This window comes from Oncorhynchus tshawytscha, linkage group LG16 (genome assembly GCF_018296145.1).
Source record: "Oncorhynchus tshawytscha isolate Ot180627B linkage group LG16, Otsh_v2.0, whole genome shotgun sequence".
Taxonomy (NCBI): Eukaryota; Metazoa; Chordata; class Actinopteri; order Salmoniformes; family Salmonidae; genus Oncorhynchus; species Oncorhynchus tshawytscha.
In genome coordinates this window covers 58,422,611-58,438,401 of record NC_056444.1, presented here as the reverse complement: position 1 = coordinate 58,438,401, position 15,791 = coordinate 58,422,611, and the positions used below count along the sequence as shown (strand labels likewise).

The window sequence follows — 15,791 nt, the reverse complement described above, 5'->3', positions numbered from 1 at the left end:
AAGTTGAATTGAATATACTCCTGCTGCATTACACCTTGAAGATGCTTTCCTCCTACCACCATATAATGGATCCTGGGGAGGGGTCTCTGAAAGGTAAAGATGGGCACTCTCACCTGGCTGGCGGTGGCTCCTGCAGCGGTGGGGGACTCGACCCCGAGGGGCCCTAGGAAGCGAGGTGGTCGTTCCACGGGGGAGTTGCGGCGGCGGTAGAACAGCACATAGGCGTAGCGTGTCACCACCTGGTTCTCCTCAACTGTTGTCACTGTGCTGTCATCAAACAGACGCCAGCCTGGGAAAGAGAAAGGACGAGGAGTTGAGTTGAGTTTAGTCCCCCCCCAAGTACATAAGTATGAACAAAACACAACAAACATATGTTTAAACCAATGCTTGCCATGGACAGAAATACAATATACACCAAGTATACAGTACCAAACATTAGGTACACCTTCCTAGCAGAGTTGCACCCCCCTTTTGTTCTCAGAACAGCCTCAATTCATCAGGGCATGGACTCTAAAATGGTGTTCCAAAGGGATGCTGGCCCATGTTTACTCCAATGTTTCCCACAGTTGTGTCAAGTTGGCTGGATGTCCTTTGGGTGGTGGACCATTCGTGATACACACGAGAAACTGTTGAGCTTGAAAAAACCCAGCAGCGTTGCAGTTCTTGACACAAACCGGTACGCCTGTCACCTACCGTGTTCAAAGGCACTTAAATATTTTCTCTTGCCGATTGTCTTGCCCCTTCATGTCTTAAGGCTTAAAAATCCTTCTTTAACCTGTCTCCTCCCCTTCATCGACACTGATTTAAGTGGATTTAACAGGTGGTCTGAGTATCCCTCACCTGGTCTGAGTATACACTGAGAATTTGTTGTATTCTCAGTGTATACTAATGTGAAGCCTATTTCAGTCAACCACTCACCGACATCACTGCGCTGGCTGTTCTGGGCACTGGGCAGGCGTGCGTAGGCTGTGTAGTGACCTCCGATCATACCCCCGTAGTGATTAATGACAGCATAGAGGTCATAGATTGGCGGCTGCTGCATGTCATCCTTCTGACCAATACAGAACTTACTGAGGTCAAGGTTCCTGAAAGACAAGAAAACATGCCGTGAAAACCTTGTCGTATTTGAGGGAATTCAACCCAAGTCATCAAGTGGTGTGAAGGGTAGTATAAAGGGTGTGATATATTAAAAGGGATAGTTCACCCAAATTACACAATTATATCGGTTTCTTACCCTGTAATCTATGGACAAGGTATGACAGCAATCCATGCTTTGGTTTAGTTTCCCTGGCACCGTTTCTATGTGCTAACATTTTAGCATTTGTGGCACAAATCCCATTCAAGTCATGGGACAGATGAGCATTTTTTTATGCATTATGTTCAAATAATCTCTCCACAATCAATGAGACACTTTTGGATGATTTAGACATGAGCAAAAAATGCTAGTAGCAGTCCCACGGCTTGAATGGGATTCGCGCCACAAATGCTAAAACGTTAGCGTGTGGAAACAGTGCCAGAAAACTAAACCAAAGCATGGATTGCTGTAATACCTTGTCCATAGACTGCTTACAGGGAAAGGATATAAATATTTTGGAATTTGAATTGATGACTGCCTCTCTTTTAAATTGCATATTCAACAACGTACAAAAAAAATTGAAGCTGAAATTGGGATTTTATTTTAGGAATAAGGCCTATTTTTATTTTGAAGCCAGAAGGAGGCTCGTATCAGCTACATTTATGCCTTTACAAGACTATGGGGATATTTTATATACGAATGCTTCCGCTCAGTGTTTGAGATCAATTGACACTCTTTACCATGGCACTTTGAGATTTATTTTAAACTGCAAAACCCTTACGTACCACTGCACTTCGTATACCAGGGTTGGCTGGCCTTCTCTCGTAGGCTAAGTCACTGGTATACTTTTATTAACAAAGCCATTTTGGGTTTACTACCTTTTTATTTTTCAGAAATGTGGTGGGTACTCTCTTCGTTCGCTGGACTTTATCCTGCTAACTGTTCCAAATGTCTGAACTGAATTTGGTAAAAGGGCTTTTATGTACTCTGCGCCATCGTCTTGGAACACCTTACAAAATACTTTTAAACTGGAAGAACTTGTCCCGATTGGTATTTTTAAATCACTGATGAAGGATTTTGAGGCTGATTCCCTGACCTGTCAATGTTTTTAATTTGCTGTTTTATACTCGATTACTTGTAGTTTTTCATGTTGTCTGTCTGTAATCTTTTGTAATGACTCGGTGCTGCCTATCTTGGCCAGGGCGCTCTTGAAAAAGAGATTTTAATCTCAATGAGCCCTTCCTGGTTAAATAAAGGTTAAATAAAATAAATAAAAAAGGAAACCAATGAGTAATTTTGTTATTTGGGTGAACTGACCCTTAACGTCTGTGTATGTCATTTTTACCTGACAGGGAAGTCGACCATGTCGTTGATCTTGTCCCTCCAGATGAAGCTGCGGAAGGAGAAGCGCTTGAGCTGGATGATGAGGACGTTGGGCAGACGCCACAGCAGCAGCTGCTTGGAGGCTTCCCTGTGCTGCTGGCACTTTGGACAGTACCTGAGCGAGAGCGAGAGAGCGAGGAGCGGGAGAGTTCCTGTTAGCTTTGTAATCCATCAAAACAATTGCGAAATCAGTAAGAGAACAATGACGATGTTAACTGTGCATCATTGCTTTATGTGACTGAAGGACCACATTTGAGTATGTGCACGTGTTAGTGTATGTTGAAGGCTATGTTGATATGTGTGTGTTGTTCCTACCATGCCTCCTCTGGTGCCAGCACCTCAGGCCTAGTGAAGAGGTTAAGGCACTGCTCCAGGGTGAAGTGTCCAGCCCTGGCCGTCTCACTGACCGACCCAGGGTCCTCCTTAAAGTCCAGCTCCTTGGACCGGACCAGCACATACTCCTTGAGACGCTCGTTGTTCTTCCACACTAGTGCCAGGGTGGATTCGTCAGGGAGGTCCAGAACAGCCTCTTCTGGAGGAGGGAAAGACATGACAAACACTGAAAAATACATATTGTAAAAGGAATAATGTTGAATAATACACAGCAGATCAATGCGTTTCTGCTTTGTCTTACATTAGGGGTAAAGGATGGGTATGGGATAGTGACCTATCAGGCCCTTGTCTTACCCCTTTCCTCCAGTTTCTGCTCCTTGCTGTTGGAGTCAAGGATGGAGATGTAGAACTGAGAAGCGTGGCTGGACGCAGATTCTGATGGTTGCTGGTAGCCTGTCACTGCAGCTAGACACACAAACAGTAGAAAACAGTCACAAATCACAGAATGACGGGATTAAACAATGAAAGATATCTATGGTCAGGTGAAAAATCGCATGGAAAAAGTGGAAGTTAAAAACAATATTATCGATAACTCAATGACAGACTATGCTTGCCTTTACCTTCTGGCCTGACAGCCTTCTCACAGGAGGTCTCCTTCTCTCCCTCGGGGTCCTGGGAGCAGGAGGAGGGCTCAGAGAAGCCAGAGTCTATGGTGCGGGTGGAGAGGGCGTCTGGATCTCCGGCTGGGTGTGCTGAAGCCTGGGCTGTTTCTAATGGAGACTCAGGGACCAGAAAGGGGCTCTCCTGATCAGAGTCCCCCACCCCACCGCCCCTAGCTTCATCCCCTGGCCCCACACCATCAGGGGTCTCTGCTGGAGGGGGGAGGTCAACACGGCACTGGGTGCCCTCTGGGGACGTTCTGCCAGACTGGAAGGGAGGCTGGAACACGTTCACTGAATACCTACACAGAGAGATGGGGAAAGGGGTGTGAACATAGGAATCAGTGACAGTCCAACAATGACAAAACTAGCATGTTGTATTGACTAGGGATGTGACAAATTTAAAAATGTTAAGGTTTAAACTGCCATTTTTGCATTATTTAACCACCGAGAGTTGACCTCCATGCCCCTGCTGTAATCTAAGTGGCATAATAAAAATGTCCTTCAAAATATGTCTGATTAAGCTAGAGGTATGTTTTTGTATGGGCTCATCTAAAAACGGTACCGCCAATCAACCTCTGTCTGCAGCGTCCGAACAGTTTGGCTACACACTAATAAGACCCCTCTATGGAAATCTGAGACTGACGAACGCGCGTACATGACGGTTGTTTTGCTTTAGGACCCCCAAAGTCTCACAAAACTCATCTGTAGGTAGCCCGGTACCACGGATTACAAAGGGAAAACCAGCCACGTTGCGGACTCCGACGTCTTCCTCCTGGACAAGCTAAACACATTCTTTGCACGTGTTGATGAAAACACAGTGCCACCAACGCGGCCCGCTCCCGAGGACTGTCATTTTCCGTGGCCGACTTGAGTAAGCCATCGGAGTGTTTAGGGACATATTCAATCTCTTCCTATCCCAGTCTGCTGTCCCCACTTCAAAAATGTCCACCACTGTTCCTGAACCCAAGAAAGCAAAGGTAACTAAATGACTATCGCCCCATAGTACTCACCTCTGTCATCATGAAGTGCTTTGAGAGGCAAGGATCATATCACCTCTACCTTACTCCATAGACCCACTTCAATTTGCATACCGCCCCAATAGATCCAAAGACTACGCAATCGCCATCACACTGCCCTATCCCACCTGGACAAGAATGCTGTTCATGGACTACAGCTTAGCATTCAACACCATACTACCCTCCAAGCTCATCATTAAGCTTGGGGCCCAAGGTCTGAACCCCGCCCTACACAAATGGGTCCTGGACATCCTGACGGGGCACCCCTAGGTGGTGAAGGTTGGAAACAACACCTCCACTTCGCTGATCCTCAACACAGGGGCCCCTTCCTGTACTCCCTGTTCACCCATTACTGCGTGGCCAAGCACACCTCCAACTCAATCGTCAAGTATGCAGACGACACAACAGTAGCAGGCCTGATTTCCAACAATGACGAGACAGCCTACAGGGAGGAGGTGAGGGCCCTGGGAGTGTAGTGCCAGGAAAATAACCTCTCACTCAACGGCAACAAAACAGCAGAGGGAGCACCCCCCTGTCCACATCGATGGGACCGCAGTGGAAAATGTGGAACGCTTCCGTGGCGTACACATCCCTGACAATCTGAAATGGTCCACTCACACAAAAAGTGTGGTAAAGAACGCACAACAGTGCCTCTAACCTCTGGAGGCTGAAGAAATTCACCTTAGCCCCTAAGACCCTCACAAACTTTTACAGATGCACCATTGACAGCATCCTGTCGGCTGTATCACCACCTGGTACTGCAACTGCACTGCCCGCAACCACAAGGTTCTGCAGAGGGTGGTGCGTCTGTCCAACGCATCACCGGGGACAAACTACCTGCAGCACCCGATGTCACAGGAAGGCAAAAAAGATCAACCACTCGAGTCACGGCCTTCTCACCCAGAAGGCGAGGTCAGAACAGGTGCATAAAAGCTGGAGCCAAGAGACTGAAAAACAGCTCCTATCTTAAGCCCATCAGACTGTTAAATAGCCATTACTAGCCAGCTACCAACCAGTTACTCAACCCTGCACCTTTAAGGGTACCGTTTTACTCCTTCATATGTATTTACTGTATTCTAGTCAATGCCACTCCAATATTACTCATCCTAATATTTATGTATTTCTTAATTCAAGTTTTTTTTCCTTTACTTTGAGATGTGTTAGATACTACTGCACTGTTAGAGCTTGGAACACAAGCGCTTCGCTATATCTGCAATAAAACCTGCTGAATATGTGTATGTGACCAATAACATTTTATATGGATTTACTAGTCAAAACATTTAATGGAAGTATATATGGAAGTAGTTTGGTGCCAAAACAATTGGTTAAATATGGAGTAGAAAATTAACAATTCCAGACAATTAAAACAATTTTTTTATATATTTTTTTATATACACTAGAGTCTAAAGTTTGGACACAACTACTCATTCAAGGGTTTTTCAATATTTTTTCTACATTGTAGAATAATAGTGAAGACATCAAAACTATGACATAAAAAATCATGTAGTGACCAAAAAAAAAAAGTGTTAGATATAAATAGATTTTATATTTGAGATTCTTCACAGTAGCCACCCTTTGCCTTGATGACAGCTTTGCACACTCTTGGCATTCTCTGAACCAGCATGGCTACCACAGCATTCTGCCATCCCACCTGGTTTGCGCTTAGTGAGACTATCATTTGTTTTTCAACAGGACAATGACCCAACACACCTCCAGGCTGTAGAAGGGCTATTTGACCAAGGAGGAGAGTGATGAGTGCTGCATCAGATCACCTGGCCTCCACAATCACCTGACCAAATTGAGATCGTTTGGGATATTGGACTGCGGAGTGAAGGAAAAGCAGCCAACGAGTGCTCAGCATATGTGGGAACTCCTTCAAGACTGTTAGAAGAGCATTTCAAGTGAAGCTGGTTGAGAGAATGTCAAGAGTGTGCAAAGCTGTCACCAAGGCAAAGGGTGGCTACTTTGAAAAAAACTGATTTTGCTTCCATCTGTCAATTTTCAGATTTAAATATTTTGCAACTATAACTTCCATAAAATGTACAAATAAATTGGCAATAATGTATATGAATACTTTATTTGTATAATTTTCTCTCAACTCAACTTTCTGTCAACTACACCTACCTTATAAGTCATTCTTGATAGCATGTTTCATGTGGAACTTCAACTACTATTTCTTTTCTAAAACTCTCCATGTTGAATCATATCATTCAAAAGCTTGTTTAGCAGAGCATAGCGTTAACTAGTCCATACATGTCTATATCCTTTAGACGTAGTGTGTCGTGCTAAAAGATGAGTAATTTCCTGACATTAGGTCCTTGTGTAATGTGATATTGTACCTCCTAGCCCAATTGTCCTCTGTTGACGTCCGATTGGTTACTGGTATTTAAAGACCCTATCCGGCAACCTGATTGGTTCCTCCGTGAAGAAGAATCAACGTAAAGAGAGACATAATCTCAAAGAATATACCTACAGTATGTGAATAAAAATAGGCTCGCTCCGTTAGCCAATGGCAGAAAAGCAGTTAATGAAAGAAAAAATGAGCCTGATCGGCTGATTGAGGCAGTGGCAGTACAGGTAGAGGAGGAAAATGGAAGTAGCCCGCAGCAACGCATTGAGAAGCAAATGAGTTGAGATGAAGGTGACAACTAGCAGCGATCAACCAGACAGCCAACAGTGGCTTTTATTCCACATCTCAAATAAATCAACTTGTACATGATTTGATCTGCCCTAAGTGTCTAAACACTGGACTGAAAAAATCACCATAGACTTCAACAACCAGTGATTCTGTAATTCTGGCGTGATAGAATGTGCTGACTGAAGTTGATCGTGATACATTTAGGAGGAGTGTTTACACTTCCTCCAGGCTGCAGGAGTGCTCCAGGGGAGATGTAGCATTATAAATATGTGAGGATGGTTCTTCTAGCCCACAAACTTGGACTTGGTTATGCAGCGCTGATGAAAATAAGCAAAGTCCTAGGGATTCCTTCCTTGCGTCTCAGCTCATATGAGAGAAATGGGAGGAGAGTGACAGGTAAATACAATGGGAGAGTGGCCCATTATTGTCAGGTGACTTGCTGTGTAGACATAATATTTATTTCCTTGCTCCAGCAAATCTATTCAAAGTTAATAAAACAGAGTGATAGGAAAACAAACTATACAATGTGACTGTCACATAGGCCTACAGTGTCATAGGGCTGAAGCCTAGGGATGCAAACTGGTGAGGGCCCAAAAAGGTGACCCCCTTATTTTTGCACTGAAAAATCCCTACTAAAAAAATCCTTACTAGGGGGAAGTGCAGGTTTTAACTAATTATAAACAAATAATATGATATACATGATCAGTCTGTGTAAAATAGTGGTTAAGGTGAACCTAACTCAAAACCAAACATTTTAAAGAAAGCAATCCAATATTTGTTGCCTAGAATTTACTGCAAATGACACAAGTCTTAAGAAAAAAAAACAATACACTAATATTGCAGTTAGCCATGACAGCCTAATACAATATAACGCTTGTGACCACACATAAATATTGCACTTAGGAAAAAAAACATTTTAAAAGTATAAATTGTCTCATTCCAACAAGCATTCTATTTTCGCTCTATTATAGTAGCCACTATAGACAACGATCAAGTGCACAAGGGTACACGTGTGCAAAAATAACATTCAGAGTTTTAGGAGGCTGCGAATTTTCGCAGCTTTTTGTTAAAAATCGCGCAACATTTCAGCGCCCTGCTACTCATGTCAGGAATATAGTATATGCATATGATTAGTATGTGTGGATAGAAAACACTCAGACGTTTCTAAAACTGGTTAAATCACAGCTGTGACTATAACAGAACGTCTGTTTCATCGAAAAGCGCAGGAAAATCTGATCACTGAAAGTGGAAATAAATATCCATGCGCCACTTCCAGGAATTGTTAAAGGTGAACCGTATTAAATGAGGCCGAGGCTGCAGTACCTACAGCTTCCACAGGATGTATAGAGTCTTCTCATTTGATTCGGATTTGATTCTTGGTCGAACCAACCCAAGGGAACCGATTCCCTCCGACCTGAAACAGGATGTTTTGGTCGAGGTTTTTCCGGTCATTTTTTCCAGACGATTGCCTATAGCATTTACATCGCCTCCTGATGAATTTTATCGCTTATTAACGTGTACTAATACCTAAAGTTGCATTACAAAAGTATCTCGAAGTGTTTTGTGAAAGTTTATCGTCGACTTTTTAACTTTTAAAAAATGACGTTACGTTATGAAACGCTATTTTTTCCCGTTTATCACACAGTCTTCATAGATCGATATCTAGGCTATATATGGACCGATTTAATCGAAAAAAGACCCAATATTGATTATGGGACATCAAGGAGTGCCAACAAAGAAGATGGTCAAAGGTAATGAATGTTTTATATTTTATTTATGCGTTTTGGGTAGCGCCGTCTACCGCAAAATCTGTCTGTTTAGGTGACGTTGCAGTATTTTGGGGGTACATGCTATCAGATAATAGCTTCTCATGCTTTCGCCGAAAAGCATTTTACAAATCTGACTTGGTGGCTAGATTCACAACGAGTGTAGCTTTAATTCACTACCTTGAATGTGTATTTTAATGAAAGTTTCATGAAATTATGAGTTTTATCAAAAACTATAAGTGGCGCTCTGAAATCCGCTGAGTGCTGTTCCTTCGTGGGAACAGTATTTTGCATAATCCTTAAGAAGTTAAAAGTGGATAATCCCCCCCTCACACGTGTTAATGTCTAGTTCAACACAACAAAAACAATATCTTTGGGCTACACTGCACATTATACACTTTCTGCCTGTGGACTTCTGTTCTACAATGTGCCAGCAAAAGTGAGAAAGAGGGAAAGTGTGTGGTGATCCTTTCACCTCTATAGAGGCATCCAGCTTAAACTTCTAAGGGCTAGGCCCCTTTTTTCTCCACTTCCTGTCTGAATGACTTTCCCAAAGTAAACTGCCTGTATCTCAGGCCCTGAATCCAGGATATGCATATAATTGGTACCATTGGAAAGAAAACACTTTGAAGTTTGTAGAAATTTAAAAATAATGTAGGAGAATATAACAATAGCCCAATAGAGAAACCAACCAGAATCTTTTTTTTTGGGGGGGACCATCCTCTTAGAAATACAAGAGTAAGGTTAGCTCCCTGGATGCAAATCCTATAGCTTCCACAGGGTGTCTGCAGTCCATGTTCAAGGTTCCATGCTTGAAATATTAGTTTAGCAGAAGGACAGTCTTGGAAATTCGTGTTTGCGGGTGCCATTAAGAAATTCCGCACCTGCTAAAATCGGTTTCCTATTGAACATACTTCTTTCCGTAAGAAATATTATAGTTTGATTACATTTTAGGGTATCTGAGGAGTCAATAGAAACTTATTTTGACTTGTTGAAACAAAGTTTAGGGGACTTTTTGGGATATAAAGAAGGATTTTATCTAACTAAATGACACTACATGTTATAGCTGGGACCCTTTGGATGATAAATCAGAGGAAGATTTTCAAAAAGTAAGTGAATATTTAAATCGTTATTTGTGAATGTATGAACCCTTTGCCGGTGGAAAAATATTTTAATGTGGGGCGTCATCCTCAAACAATCGCATGGCATGTTTTCGCTATAACAGCTACTGTAAATCGGATAGCGCTGTTAAATTATAACAAGAATTTAAGCTTTCAGCCGATAGACACTTATATGTACCTAAATGTTTAATATCCATAATTTCTATGATTATTTATTTGAATTGCCAGCCCTCCAGTTTTACCGGAAGTTCTCCCGCTAGCGGGACTCCTATCCCTAATTAAACCAGGCCCAGCACCAGCTACACTTGATCCCCGTCTAATTTTCACCTAATTCTCTCATTCTGAAAATTACCCAAATTAACCACATACTGTTAGTTAACAGATAGTGGTTAGTTCGTTAGCTAGTTAACATTTCACACAGATTGCCAGGGTCCAGTAAGCGACTAATACGTTATAACTTGAGGAACGGCAAGGAGTCATATACCAGTTAATACTATAGCGAATTGGTTAGATTACTAATGTTAGCTCATCTGATGTTGTAACTTCAGCTAGCTAATGTTAGCTGTGTGGCTTTATTAGCAAGCAAATTTTCACACCATAAATTCAATTATTTGATCAGGTGAGTTGGCTAATGTTGCTCAAAATGTATCTGGCTAGCTAACGGAGAATTAGATCCAGCTAGCAAGATACTTAACAATGCTAATACTTGTTCCACCACACTTTCTCCCTCACCTCAAACTTTCCAAATGCCAGATGTTTTTCGGTTACAGCTCATGAAGTACGCTTCATCACCTTCTCACCCCAGTCTCCGTGGTCAGGCTTCTCACCTACCTCTTCGTTATCGTTCAGGGATCGCGCTGCTGTAACTGCCTTTCTACTCAATGCTGTCTTTCCAGAGTGCGCTCTGATGGTGTAACTAGCAAATTGGTTGTCTCTTCTCTCTTTAGTCACTTGTTGCGCTGCATTCTGTTAAGTAAACGATTGGCTGAGCCTTAGATACAGCCAGTACTGCTCCAAACACTCATCACTCGTTAGCTTACAACCAGTAGTGATCGTTGGGCCAGTAACCGAAAGGTTGCTGAATCGAATCCCCAAGCTGAAAAGGTACAAATCTGTCGTTCTGCCCCTGAACAAGGCAGTTAACCCACTGTTTCTAGGCTACCATTGTAAATAAGAATTTGTTAACTGACTTGCCTAGTTAAATAAAAGGTTAAATAAAAAAAAATACATTTTAAAAAATTGCAGAGTTGCTGAAGGAGGATGACAATGCCATCATAGACATTAATGTATCCTTTGATGGCACTTGGCACAAGAGATGATTCACTTACAACTACGGGATAGGTCTGTGCATTGGTGCTGGTACCAGCGAGCCATGGAAAACGGTGAATATACACCCTATCACAAAAACATTCGTATCCATCCATTTTTTTTTATAGATGTTGCACAGAAAATGGTCCCTGTATATCATAGGATGTCAAATCATAACGTCCTCAAAAGAATGTAGCACGGAGGAACCCAGAATGTAAATGAACATCTGAACTCTGTAATATGGTCGCGATGCCCCAAAACTGTCTTTGTGGGCAAAACCCGCATTGACAGAGCAGCCAGTACGGCAGTAGCCACATTCAATGAGGGAGTCACTGCTATAACAAATGCAATGAATAAAAGTGTGCATTGACAGCACTTTGGTGACACTGGAGCAATCAGAGAGGAGTTGTAAGAGCCAATGCTGCTTCAATGGAGTGTGCCAAGCGTAGGAACAGGTCCCATGACTCAGTCAAGCAAGTAAAGCGTCACCAGCAACAACTCATTGGGCCTTACATATGGGGCAGGCATAGATAATTAATGTTCTGCACATTTCAACAGCCATACAAAATCCTTGTATGTGACAAATTGAGCAAAGTGATGAGAATTTGCCCAAAACTTCATATTTGCCCAAAACTTCATATTTGCCCAACATTCAAAGCATATGCTCTATTGATTGAAACAAATGTATTAAATGTGCCAATGTATTTGTAAAAGGTATATTTGATGTTTATTTGTCAGTTTAGAAGTGATCTATGAATAAGAGTTTAATTAAATGTGACATATTTATGGAAAGTACATTTTAATTGCATTAGCCTATCTTTATTGGACGTACATTCCCATTATTCCACACACAGGTTCTTCGGTCTTATACAGTGGGGCAAAAAAGTATTTAGTCAGCCACCAATTGTGCAAGTTCTCCCACTTAAAAAGATGAGAGGCCTGTAATTTTCATCATAAGTACACTTCAACTATGACAGACAAAATGAGAGAAAAAATCCTGAAAATCACATTGTAGGATTTTTAATGCATTTTTTTGCAAATTATGGTGGAAAATAAGTATTTGGTCAATAACAAAAGTTTCTCAATACTTTGTTATATACCCTTTGTTGGCAATGACAGAGGTCAAACGTTTTCTGTAAGTCTTTCACACACTGTTGCTGGTATTTTGGCCCATTCCTCCATGCAGATCTCCTCTAGAGCAGTGATGTTTTGGGGCTGTTGCTAGGCAACACGGACTTTCAACTCTCTCCAAAGATTTTCTATGGGATTGAGATCTGGAGACTGGCTAGGCCACTCCAGGACCTTGAAACGCTTCTTACGAAGCCACTCCTTCGTTGCCCGGGCGGTGTGTTTGGGATCATTGTCATGCTGAAAGACCCAGCCACATTTCATCTTCAATGCCCTTGCTGATGGAAGGAGGTTTTCACTCAAAATCTCACGATACATGGCCCCATTCATTCTTTCCTTTACACGGATCAGTCGTCCTGGTCCCTTTGCAGAAAAACAGCCCCAAAGCATGATGTTTCCACCCCCATGCTTCACAGTAGGTATGGTGTTCTTTGGATGCAACTCAGCATTCTTTGTCCTCCAAAAACGACGACTTGAGTTTTTACAAAAAAGTTATATTTTGGTTTTATCTGACCATATGACATTCTTCCAATCTTTTTCTGGATCATCCAAATGCTCTCTAGCAAACTTCAGACGGGCCTGGACATGTTCTGGCTTAAGCAGGGGGGACACGTCTGGCACTGCAGGATTTGAGTCCCTGGCGGCGTAATGTGTTACTGATGGTAGGCTTTGTTACTTTGGTCACAGCTCTATGCAGGTCATTCACTAGGTCCCCCCGCGTGGTTCTGGGATTTTTGCTCACCGTTCTTGTGATCATTTTGACCCCACGGGGTGAGATCTTGCGTGGAGCCCCAGGTCGAGGGAGATTATCAGTGGTCTTGTATGTCTTCCATTTCCTAATAATTGCTCCCACAGTTGATTTCTTCAAACCAAGCTGCTTACCTATTGCAGATTCAATCTTCCCAGCCTGGTGCAGGTCTACAATTTTGTTTCTGGTGTCCTTTGACAGCTCTTTGGTCTTGGCCATAGTGGAGTTTGGAGTGTGACTGTTTGAGGTTGTGGACAGGTGTCTTTTATACTAATAACAAGTTCAAACAGGTGCCATTAATGCAGGTAACGAGTGGAGGACAGAGGAGCCTCTTAAAGAAGAAGTTACAGGTCTGTGAGAGCCAGAAATCTTGCTTGTTTGTAGATGACCAAATACTTATTTTCCACCATAATTTGCAAACAAATGTATTAAAAATCCAACAATGTGATTTTCTGGATTTTTTTCCCTCCTTTTGTCTGTCATAGTTGAAGTGTACCTATGATGAAAATTACAGGCCTCATCTTATTAAGTGGGAGAACTTGCGCAATTGGTGGCTGACTAAATACTTTTTTGCCCCACTGTAGGCAGACTTTGCGAGGCTTTAAAAAATATATAGTGTCATTTTGTGTAAATATATGCAAAATATGCATCAGTCATACATGAAGTGTTTTTTAAATAATTCCATGAAATGACAATATTTTGATAAAATGATCTGTAAAAGCCGGACCATTGATTGTCTTATCACAAAAGCGTTCTGCCTTGAAGCAATGTGTTAAAAATAGATTCCCATAATAAGCAAATTGGTGCATATTTAAGGACAGTTTGTCTCATTTGCATAAAACTTGTAATACAATAATATATTGTATTTGTGTATACTTTCAACTGGTAAAGATTCAGTCTGATAAGAAAAAATAAATCCCTATTAGCCTATGGTGCCTGGCCTTAACACTTTTTTGGTTACTACATGATTGCATGTGTGTTATTTCATAGTTTATGTCTTCACTATTATTCTACAATGTATTGCCATACAGAACTTCAATGCTGTCGCTTCACTGTCTAACTCTCTGCCATTCTTCCAACTTAACGATGAAGTGCGGATCGGTTTCTATCCCTGGCAACTATTAACAACGATGACGTGCTTTCTATCCCTGGTAACTCATTTGAAAGATGCATATCTTCTCCTACTAACATACAGCATTGTTGTGTTAGGCATTTCTTACGATGTACATATGATGATAAATCGGGACCTGTTAATGGTATTTTGCGATAACTGCACTGTGATTTTAAATTTGTAAAAATAAAAAAAAATCAGTTTCAGGTTAACCTCAAATTAATTTAAATGTCACACCCCCAGTATTGGCATCTATATTTGATTTCATAAAGAGCAGCATTCATATCATCCATCGACTGGGGAGATCCCAGTGGTACCTTGAGTATCCTTCCAGCAGCTGGGACAGACGGGCGTAGGTGAGTCTTGACTCGGGGACGCTGACCAGGAAAGGAAGCCCCACGTTCTCCATGTTGGGGTGACACAGACTCTTGTGGTTAGACCAGTGATTTTTCTGGCAAGCCCTGAAACATGAAGGAAAAAAAGTTTGGTTTTTCATGAGTTAGGAATCATTTAGGAGACAAAGGGAAATAGTTGTGAAATAGTTATCCTGTGTCATTGTGTTTTTATTGGTAGAGAAACTCAATTGCCTCGCAACATTAGTGCCAGCTGACATTTAGTGTGTTGACTCACTGATTGCAGTAGCCCACGCGGTAGCAGCGGGTGCAGCGTTTCAGCTTCTCCTCCTCTGAGAGGGGAGGCTTCAGGCAGGCAGCACACTTCGAGATGGGGATACTGGGGACCTGAGGCCTCTGGAGGGGGGACAGACACACAGATGTGACTTAAACACATATACTAGGTACTCCTGTCATAGTTCCGTATGGCTTAAAATAGGAAGGCTAGGGAATTGAAGGTTCCGTTTACCTGCTGGACTCTGAGCACCACCACCCTCTCCTTGGCCAGCTCTTTAGATAGCACCTCAAAGCAGAAGAGCATGTCTGAGGAGGAGACCGTGTCCAGGGAGTGGGAGGGGAGGAAAATCCTGTGGAAGCGACTCTTCACCACCTCTGCCAGTCTCAGGTTCTCTGCCTTGATCCTCACACTCCGAGAGATTGACTCCAGGACCTCGGCTGTGCTCGAGTTCTCTTTACTCACACTCACCAGGAACTGACACACACAAGGTACGAGAATCAGAGTAAAAAGAGAATAATTAAATAAATCTGTAAAATAAAATAAACTGAAACCATCTGAACAAAACAAACATCTCATCTTACCTTGATGGGTTTCTTATGAGGCTCTTTAGCAAAGTAGAACACGGTGAGGACCTTCTGCTTCTGGGGCAGGGGCACGGGCAGGTAGAGGAAGGGGTCAAAAGTTATGGAAACCTTGAGAGAGGGAGAGGAGAAAGACATTTGACCTTTACAAAACATACAGGTCAGAACAGTAGCACTGTGAATCAGATTACTGAGTTTTAGTGCTCCCTATCGCACCACTGAAGAAATAAGTTAGTTCCACTCTGCCACACAGCCAGCCAGCCATCCACACAGTAAATGCTTCTGATGGGT

At 42.3% G+C, this 15,791-nt stretch overlaps 1 protein-coding gene across 10 annotated transcripts in view; it reads right to left on the bottom strand.

Annotated features, from left to right (window-relative positions):
- usp19 (ubiquitin specific peptidase 19) overlaps positions 1 to 15,791 on the bottom strand; it is a 41,473-nt gene that overhangs the window by 4,701 nt on the left and 20,981 nt on the right. For 8 of the 10 annotated variants that reach the window (XM_024375569.2, XM_024375567.2, XM_024375572.2 and 5 more), the window contains 10 exons: positions 15,501 to 15,611; positions 15,151 to 15,393; positions 14,920 to 15,038; positions 14,607 to 14,750; positions 3,406 to 3,752; positions 3,146 to 3,256; positions 2,774 to 2,990; positions 2,421 to 2,573; positions 919 to 1,085; positions 114 to 289 (listed from right to left, as the gene is read on the bottom strand). In XM_024375569.2, coding sequence (XP_024231337.1) covers positions 114 to 289; positions 919 to 1,085; positions 2,421 to 2,573; positions 2,774 to 2,990; positions 3,146 to 3,256; positions 3,406 to 3,752; positions 14,607 to 14,750; positions 14,920 to 15,038; positions 15,151 to 15,393; positions 15,501 to 15,611 — 1,788 coding nt within the window. The remainder of the gene's footprint in view (positions 1 to 113; positions 290 to 918; positions 1,086 to 2,420; positions 2,574 to 2,773; positions 2,991 to 3,145; positions 3,257 to 3,405; positions 3,753 to 14,606; positions 14,751 to 14,919; positions 15,039 to 15,150; positions 15,394 to 15,500; positions 15,612 to 15,791) is intronic. The other 2 variants (XM_024375570.2, XM_024375576.2) reach the window with 1 other exon arrangement.